Source organism: Hoplias malabaricus, chromosome 9 (assembly GCF_029633855.1).
Source record: "Hoplias malabaricus isolate fHopMal1 chromosome 9, fHopMal1.hap1, whole genome shotgun sequence".
NCBI lineage: Eukaryota > Metazoa > Chordata > Actinopteri > Characiformes > Erythrinidae > Hoplias > Hoplias malabaricus.
In genome coordinates this window covers 1,533,274-1,543,273 of record NC_089808.1, presented here as the reverse complement: position 1 = coordinate 1,543,273, position 10,000 = coordinate 1,533,274, and the positions used below count along the sequence as shown (strand labels likewise).

Below are 10,000 nucleotides of genomic sequence, written 5' to 3'. Positions count from 1 at the left end.
AACATTCATTTAAAAATAAACTAATCTTACTCACACTGGAATAGATATTTCTCTGTAATGTTTGTCAGAGAGATGTAAACAAAGCCATGTATTTCCGAAGGCACATCATATAGCGAATAGCAAACTCTATTTGAACCCAGTAGTGGCCCACATTTTAATATTCTCATATGTGAAAAAAGACAGATCTGGCCTACTTCGGATAGTTTGTCTGTTCGGGCCATCGTTACATAAGATGTGAGCTAAATGCAATGCTTAGCTACATGGGACCTTAAAATGGTGTTTATGTGGCTCTAGTGTACCATGAAAATGAGTGTGGTGTGTTCTCTCTGTGTCTGCGTGGGTTTCCTCCGGTCAACTGTCTGTGAGGAGTGTGGTGTGTTCTCTCTGTGTCTGCATGGGTTTCCTCCGGGTGACTGTGAGGAGTGTGGTGTGTTCTCCCTGTGTCTGCGTGGGTTTCCTCCGGTCAACTGTCTGTGAGGAGTGTGGTGTGTTCGCTCTGTGTCTGCGTGGGTTTCCTCTGGTCAACTGTCTGTGAGGAGTGTGGTGTGTTCTCCCTGTGTCTGCATGGGTTTCCTCTGGGTGACTGTCTGTGAGGAGTGTGGTGTGTTCTCCCTGTGTCTGCGTGGGTTTCCTCCGGGTTCTCCGGTTTCCTCCCACGGTCCAAAAACACACGTTGGTAGGTGGATTGGCGACTCAAAGGTGTCTGTGTGTGTGAGTGAATGTGTGTGTGTGTGTTGCCCTGTGAAGGACTGGCGCCCCCTCCATGATGTATTCCCACCTTGCACCCAATGATTCCAGGTAGGCTCTGGACCCACCGCGACCCTGAACTGGATAAGGGTTATAGATAATGAATGAATGAATGAAAGTACAATACGTATTTTACAAAAGTAAAATACAAATAAGTTAAAATAAAATTATAGATTTTAAAAACTAATTTGTTACTTTCCACCTCTGATAAATGTTGATCATTTTTAATTTCTTCTAAGTTTAGTTCAGGTTTTTATAAATAATATTTTTAGAGTAAAGTTTTAATACTTTTACTTCAACAAAGTATTTCAATACTGAAATACTGAGTGTCGATTAAAGAAAGTACAGTGCCACCTACATGAAGAGAACTGAGTGAAATGAGCCAAAACAGAAGAACATCTTTGATGTCTGATGCCACCTATTCATATACCTTGTATACACCACCAGCCTTGACACTTTTGTGCCCTCTGACTCCTTCTCACCTCTTCTTTTTCTTCTCTTAGTGAATATGTTTGAAAGTGAGAGACACGTCGAGACAGAGACAGAGAAATTGATACTATTCATACCTTTCTAGCACTTTCTACTCAGACCTAGGTTCACATTCAAAGCAGCTCAAAAGCACAGACGTAACTGAAGTGCAACCAGAAAAAGGGGGAACTAGATATTTAATGTATTGTTTAATAGAAATATATGCGTACTCTGATATTGATGCCTTCAAAAAGCAGTTTAATAATGCGTAATGAAGACCTGTACATACTGCAGTGGATTTTTTTGTCTGTGCGGATCACTGCAGCACATATAAACACAATGCTTTCCTCTGTGCAAATCACGGAATAGCTTGCCAAGAGAGAAGCCAGGGAGGTGAATGGAGAGATATATACAACATTAATGAGACTACTTGCAAACCAGCCCAGCCTTAGGTGCTGGAGCCGCACTCCACTGTGTGATTTGCAGCTTCAGTGCAGTTCCGCTCTGTCAGACATCATTCAGGCTTCATAAATATACAGCTTTTCTGCATCAGGTGCATCCGGCATCTCCATGGAGACGATCTGAGCTAGGAGTGAATGAGGGTGGAAGGAGGACACACAAGTGTGAAGACAGAGGGAAGGCTGAAGGAGGGAGAAAAAAAAGCCAGAGGGCAGCCATAACTTTTATAGATTCATCTCTTTCATCTCCTTGTGGTGAGATTAGTCTGTTGCAGAGGCCCCTCCCTCACTGACCCCACTGAGAAAAAGACATTCATCATGGAGATGCAGCTCAAAGTCCAGCTATAGCTTAGCATTAGCGTCACTTTCTGTATGGTGTGTTGTGCACTACACTGCCAAATGTTTGTAGACACACTCTCACCCAGTGTCTCTGAAGTCAAGAATATCAATAAGGGGTTTGTACTTCGTTTGTTGTTGCCCCAGTTTCTGTGCTTCTACATTGGCCTTACACTACAGCGTGGGGCCATTTATATGGATACACCTTAATAAGATGGGAATGGTTGGTGATATTAATTTCCTGTTTGTGGCACATTAGTATATGGGAGGGGGGAAACTTTTCAAGATGGGTGGTGACCATGGCGGCCATTTTGAAGTTGGCCATTTTGGATCCAACTTTTGTTTTTTCAGTGGGAAGAGGGTCATGTGACACATCAAACTTAGTTTCTTTATTACTTTATTCTTTCATGAGGTATTTACAAGTTTCTCACCACTTATAAAATGTGTTCAAAGTGCTGCCCATTGTGTTGATTGTCAATGCAACCCTCTTCTCCCACTCTTCACACACTGATAGCAACACCGCAGGAGAAATGCTAGCATATTATTTTTCTTGTGAAATTCCCAATACGTTTGATGTGTCACAAGACCCTCTTCCCTTTGAAAAAAACAAAAGTTGGATCCAAAATTGCCGATTTCAAAATGGCCGCCATGGTCACCACCCATCTTGAAAGTTTCCCCCCTCCCATATACTAATGTGCCACAAACAGGAAGTTAATATCACTAACCATTCCCATTTTATTAAGGTGTATCCATATAAATGACCCACCCTGTAGATATTGGAACACTGCTTTGAGGATTTGATTGCAGTTCACATCAAGAGCTTTAGTGAGGTCTGGTACAGATCAGATGATGAGTTCTTAATCACAAATGACATCCCAACTCATCTCAGAGAAACTGGGTGTCCAATGGCTTCAAACAACACAGTTCCATTTCTTTCATACCCAGAGCTGGGGGGTTGTATACCCCTGAAGCCCAATGCTGAAGTGGCTCAATTTAGCTTAGTGGCATTGGTCTGAAAAATATCCTGCAGTTGCCTTCATTTGCACATATATGAAAGCTCAAACCTGTGGTTTCATGTCAGCTCCTTCCTTTCATTTTTGCAAACAATTCAGGGTCGCAGTGGGTCCGGAGTCATTGGGCGCAAGGCAGGAACACACCCTGGAGGGGGCGCCAGTCCTTCGCAGGGGTGACACACACTCACACATTCACTCACACCTACGGTCGCCAATCCACCTTCCAACGTCTGTTTTTGGACCATGGGAGGAACACAACAAAAAAAACTGAGCAATCGGAGGAAACCCATGCAGACACTGGGAGAACACATCAAACGTCTCACGGAGAGTCACCCAGAGCAGGGCTAGAACCCACAACCCCAAGACCCTGGAGCTGTGTGACATGTATGACCAGCAGTGACGTTTAAAATACCTGAACGTGTTGTATCTGTCAGCTTCTACAGGGGGTGCTGTTGGGCGTAGGGCAGATATTTGCCTGTGATGCTCTCTTGCCCACTCTACTCATCTTGATAGCGGTGCTGATTTTTTCCCCTGTCATGGCCTTCCATGCGCTGCTGGGATCTGGCATTGGCACACTTGCAGGTAACAACTTTTACAACTGCACTACGCTGTACTTTTTTCAGAGATACTAAGGTTGCTTCTGAAGTACAGTACAAAGTGACTGTAGTAAAGGCATATATCTAAAGCCCATAGCCTTCCTCAGGGCAAAGAACTTGCAGAAAACAGATCAGTAACATCACCACACATCCTCAAGTGATAGTGTGAATTATGAATATTTTAACAAATCAGAGTTTATGAATATTTTAACTAAATCATTATGTATCTCTTAGCTTTTACAGCTCTTACACTGACTGTACAAGACTCAGTTATCACACCTGAGAGAGCGGCGTGAGCCACCAGGACTGTCTACAGTTATACCATGCTGTCATTCTGTGTTCTGTTCTTGTGGAAACCTATGTTACAGTCATTCTGAACCAGGCATTACACCAGGAAAATAATCACACGTTCTGTGTGACCGAAACAAATGCTGCGTTAACATTAAACACCTTTTCTCTACATCGTGTGAGCACAGTAGTGGCTATTTACTGTAAGGTCCTGGAGATATGGTTTTGTTAGACAGAGGATAGAGGGTTTTACTTAGAAAAAGCACTGCACTATTCCTTTATAAAGTCAGTGTAGCATTTTTCAGTCTTCAGTGCTGTATTTTTCACAAAGAGGGAATAATAGCAGGAGAAATTCAGTTGATGTCGCTTCAAAAAGTGCAGAAGTACCACCCACACATCCCCTGCTTCTTCTACGTTTCTCTCTCTGTACCTCTCTCTCTCTCTCTCTCTGTACCTCTGTTTCTCTCTCTCTCTCTCTCTCTCTCTCTCTCTCTCTCTCTCTCTCTCTGTACCTCTGTTTCTCTCTCTCTCTCTCTCTCTCTCTCTCCCTCTCTCTTCTGTACCTCTGTTTCTCTCTCTCTCTCTCTCTCTCTGACTCCTCTGACAATCAGTATTTATGCAGCGGTGTATATACAAACTTTGAAGATGAACAAAGCTGCAAGGGAGATGACATGTGTTTGTCTGAGAGTGTGTGTGTGTGTGTGTGTGAGAGAGAGAGAGAGAGAGAGAGAGAGAGAGAGAGAGAGAGAGAGAGAGTGTCTTTAAAGAAGGAGATGATCTTCCATTAATGTTCTCTTCTTCCTACACCCCCAAACCTACCATCACACAAACACACACACACACACACACACACACACACACACAAAGCTACACTTCTGTAGCACCTCTGTGTCTGGGTTTGTATGACTCATACTTCGTGTCTTCACTGCACTGCTATAGGGCTCGAGAGTAGTGATTAAATGTGTGTGTGTGTGTGTGTGTGTGTGTGTGTGTGTGTGTGTGAGAGAGAGAGAGAGAGAGAGAGAGAGAGAGAGAGAGAGAGAGAGAGAGAGAGAGAGAGAGAGGGGCAGGCATTCATAAAACCACTCTGGGGATTTGAAGACGCGTAGCCAGGGCAGAATGTGTAGAGACAAGCGGTGCCTAATCATCAGCAGCAGACACAAATGATCAGCCTCAGTGTGGGAGTCTGAAGGCAGTTAAATGCAGTCAGTCCACAGCAAAGTGCTTCTTTCTGAGGCCAGCTAAAGACCACTGCACAGAACCATTAGTATCAAAGCTGTATCTCTGCACTGACATGAAACTCAAGCCAAGACCCAAGTGTTAGTGGTAAATTCAAAGCCCAAACACACCCCAGAGCAAATCCTCCCCAAACAGGGAGGGAATTAGCTCTGACTTGGTTTCCAGTGCTGTGTTACCAAGCACTTGTTCTGACTGAAAAGGTCACGCTGGAATAAACTGCTGTTTTGAACACCTACTGTACACTGTACACTGTATTATTTATCATCACTATGTTCATTTATCATCCACATATTTCTATGCCTATATACTCGGGGGAAGTATAAATACATCTGTATTGTGCTTGAATGCATGAATACTTGAATACTTTTCACTGGGGCGGCACGGTGGTGCAGCAGGTAGGTGGCGCAGTCACACAGCTCCAATGTCCTGAAGGTTGTGGGTTTGAGTCCTGGTCCGGGTGACTGTCTGTGAGGAGTGTGGTGTGTTCTCCCTGTGTCTGCATGGGTTTCCTCCGGGTGACTGTCTGTGAGGAGTGTGGTGTGTTCTCTCTGTGTCTGCGTGGGTTTCCTCCGGGTGACTGTCTGTGAGGAGTGTGGTGTGTTCTCTCTGTGTCTGCGTGGGTTTCCTCCGGGTGACTGTCTGTGAGGAGTGTGGTGTGTTCTCCCTGCGTCTGCGTGGGTTTCCTCCGGGTGACTGTCTGTGAGGAGTGTGGTGTGTTCTCTCTGTGTCTGCGTGGGTTTCCTCCGGGTGACTGTCTGTGAGGAGTGTGGTGTGTTCTCCCTGTGTCTGCATGGGTTTCCTCCGGGTGACTGTCTGTGAGGAGTGTGGTGTGTTCTCCCTGTATCCGCATGGGTGTCCTCCGGGTGCTCCGGTTTCCTCCCATGATCCAAAAACACGTTAGCAGGTGGTTTGGCGACTCAAACAGTGTCCAAAGGTGTGAATGTGAGCGTGTGTCTTGCCCTGTGAAGGAATGGTGCCCCTCCAGGGTGTGTTCCTAACTTGCTCCCAATGAAGAGATTCTGGGTAGTCACCGGACCCACCGCGACCCTGAACTGGATCAGCGGTTACAAATAATGAATGAATGAACGAATTAATGAAAATATATGGTTTACTCCAGAAATCCTACAAACAGATCTATTGTCTAGAGATCAAATAACATACACCAATCAGCCATAAAATTAATTCTACTTGCATAATATTTTGAAAGTCCCCATTCTGCTGCAAAATCAAGTCTGACCTGTTTAGGCATGGTGTCCAGAAGACCTCAGAATTTGGGCCCTGGTAGCTGGCACCAAGACAATAGCCAAAGATCATTTTAGTCCTGTACAATTAGAGATGGGGTCTCCATTTCTCTCACAATTAGAATTGTTTTCCCAGCGCATACCACAAATGTGTGATTGTGTTAAGGTCTTTGGGGGCCAAGTCAACACCTTGAACTTGTGTCATGATCCTCAAGTCACTCTGTTTTTTGAGACTGGCAGGATGCATTATTCCACTGGAAAAATACATTGAGGTATAGACTGTTGTTGCAATGAAGGTGAGTCCTGGGTCTGCAGCAATGTTTATAAGGGTGATTTATGTCAAAGCTACATGCATATGAATGCCAGGACTCATGACTCCCCAGCAGAACATTGCTTGAAGCATCACAATCTCTCAGGTGTGTTGTATCCTTTCCCCAGTTAAGGAACGCACACACACACACACACACACACATGCAGATGTCCACATGATCTATTGGTCCATGGTCGAGTTCTGAAGCTCACATTCCCAATGCAATCTGTGACTCCTCAGTGAGATCAGGTCAGGAAAGGCTGCGCTGCCCAGATGCATCAAAGAGATTCATGAAACCGCCACAATTGGGTCCTTCTCAAACTTTGCTGTGATCGTTACACTTGCCCATTTTTCCTGCTTCACATCTAGAGTCACATCTAGGGTTAACCCCAACCCTAACCCGTTTGATTGGTTTTAAAACAATGTTGCTGTGGGACATCATTATTTCGTGTTACATTTTGTCATTTAGTCTGCGCTCACTTCACAAAGAACGTGTATGAGCTTCCTCTGGGCTGGCTGCTGAAGGCAATAGGCTAAGAGCTGTTACCAGAAGTACCCTCTCTTGTTCACTTTTGGTCAGAGCTTTTGTGCTGAAAGAGGGAGCACAATAACACTGTGCTGAGTCCTCAGGGAGTGAGAGGCAATGATAAAAGTATAGGTGGTCGTACTCTTTGTCTTGCATGGCTGTAGACCGAGGTATGAGAACAGTCACAGAGGACGGGAAGGGCAAGAGACCAGCAGACTCAGTGGAAGAGGAAGTATTTTTTCTTCACTCACCTCATACTTTCTATTTCTCTCTATATACATACAGAGTGGGCCATTTATATGGATACACCTTAATAAAATGGGAATGGTTGTTGATATTAACTTCCTGTTTGTGGCACATTTTCAAGATGGGTGGTGACCATGGTGGCCATTTTGAAGTCGGCCATTTTGGATCCAAGTTTTGATTTTTCAATGGTAAGAGGATCATGTGACACATCAAACTTATTGGGAATTTCACAAGAAAAACAATGGTGTGTTTGAAACTACGGATACTGGAAGCCTGTGCTAGCATTTCTCCTGTGGTGTTGCATTGACAATCCAACACAATGGGCAGCACTTTGAACACATTTTATAAGTGGTCAGAAACTTGTAAATAACTCATGAAAGAATAAAGTTACGTTAGAAACAAGCACACCATTGTTTTTCTTGTGAAATTCCCAATAAGTTTGATGTGTCACATGACCCTCTTCCAATTGAAAAAGCAAAAATTGGATCCAAAATGACCGACTTCAAAATGGCCGCCATGGTCACCACCCATCTTGAAAAGTTTTCCTCCTCCCATATACTAATGTGCCACAAACAGGAAGTTAATATCACCAACCATTCCCATTTTATTAAGGTGTATCCATATAAAAGGCCCACTCTGTATATTTCTGTACGGAGAGATGCTCTGTGATATCACATTTCAACTTCCCCTCTGACAGCTCAGTGGGCACCAGAGCATTAAACAGGGTGAAATGTGGAGGGAAATCATATGCGTCACTCTTGTTCCCTCTCAGGCCAAATGCTCAGGAGAGACCCTTCTGCAGGAGAAGCCCTACACTATTTATTAAAAAAAAAGAAAAAAAAAAAGGAAAGCTTGTCTCTTTAGCCAGGGCCACTCATACACCATGGAATAAGAAAAATGACATGATGCTAAACATGAAAAACAGAAACACAACAGAATCAACTGCAGATTATAAAAATGCAGAAAAAAGCATAAGTGTCATTTTAAAGCAGATGTTAAAAACTGCTAGTGTGAAACCTTTAAAAAGGCCAAATACTGTACTACCTTTATTCATCACCCATTAAAGGCCATTCAATCATTTTTTGTTAAATTATGCACAAAAAAAGGATATTGTAAATGAGTATCCATGCAGGGTGTGTAAGAGTGGTCAAGGAGTGAGGGGGAATGAGGTAAATGCAGGAGACTTTAACAATTACCAAAAGGAAACTAGACAGAGGGAAACTAAACACAAGGACTGGGAGGCTAAATAAGAACCTAACAGAAAGCAGGGGCTAACGCTAAACAAGGCTAAATGCTAAACACTAAACAAGGCTAAATGCTAAACACTAAACAAGGCTAAATGCTAAACACTAAACGAGGCTAAATGCTAAACACTAAACGAAGCTAAATGCTAAACACTAAACGAAGCTAAATGCTAAACACTAAACAAGGCTAAATGCTAAACACTAAACGAAGCTAAATGCTAAACACTAAACAAAGCTAAATGCTAAACAAAGCTAAACATTAAACAAGGACAATACAGAACAAAGGGGCTAAACACAGAGCAAGGTTAAACACAGAAAGCTAAATGAGAAGACTAAACCCAAGGCTTTAAACATAGACCATGAAGCACCATGAAGCAAACATACATACAACCACAAGGACCCACAAACAGGAACCACTGACCTGGTCTATAAAAAGTCCAGGTTTAATCCCACAGTCCTAAAAAAACACACGTTGGTAGGTGGATTGGCGGCTCAAAAGTGTCCGTAGGTGTGAGTGTGTGAGTGAATGTGTGTGTTGCCCTGTGAGTCCCTGCGGGTGTAGTCCCGCCTTGCGCCCAATGATTCCAGGTAGGCTCTGGACCCACCGTGACCCTGAACTGGATAAGCGCTTACAGACAATGGATGGATGGATATCTGGACTAAGTTTCTTTAGGTGGAATAGGCAGATATACGAAATTAGACATCAGAAATGCTACATCAAACTCCACTGTGTGTTCTACTGAGGTGTAAATCCTATAATAGAGGTATGACGTGTACCAGTGTTCATTCACAGGTAGTGATTTTAACAATATATATTTTAAAGTAATTTTGGACATGAATGGTGGCCGTGCTGCAGCACTGACATCAAACAGAATAGTGTAGTTTTTTTTTTAAAAACTCTATTCCCATGTGACCTCTATGGTTCAGGTGGCACATTATATAAAGCCGTAGAGTGATGTATAGAGGTAAGTAGACTGGACAAGGAGAACAGGGTCAAAACTGACCATCACATCCCATCATCCTTTGTGAGCATGACATGACCTTCAGTAGAGGCCTGCAGTGCAGTATATGCCTTGGCTTGTCCCACACTTTGTTACAGCACTTTCAAAAGCACTGGCACAAATCCCATGCGGAAAAATAGTCTGTTTTGATCAAATTTAGATTGTCTAGCTCTGATTAGTCCAATAACACAGTTTTAGCATCAAAAAGAAGGCCACTTAAGGGGTTAACTGCTCTTTATTGAACTGACATGCCACCAAATGTATTGGGTGAAATGTATTTGATTCTG

At 43.4% G+C, this 10,000-nt stretch overlaps 1 protein-coding gene across 1 annotated transcript in view; it reads left to right on the top strand.

Annotated features, from left to right (window-relative positions):
* si:dkey-183c6.7 (urea transporter 1) overlaps positions 1 to 10,000 on the top strand; it is a 20,259-nt gene that overhangs the window by 2,694 nt on the left and 7,565 nt on the right. The window contains 1 exon segment of the mRNA XM_066681173.1: positions 3,457 to 3,604. Within this exon segment, the coding sequence (XP_066537270.1) occupies positions 3,457 to 3,604 (148 nt within the window).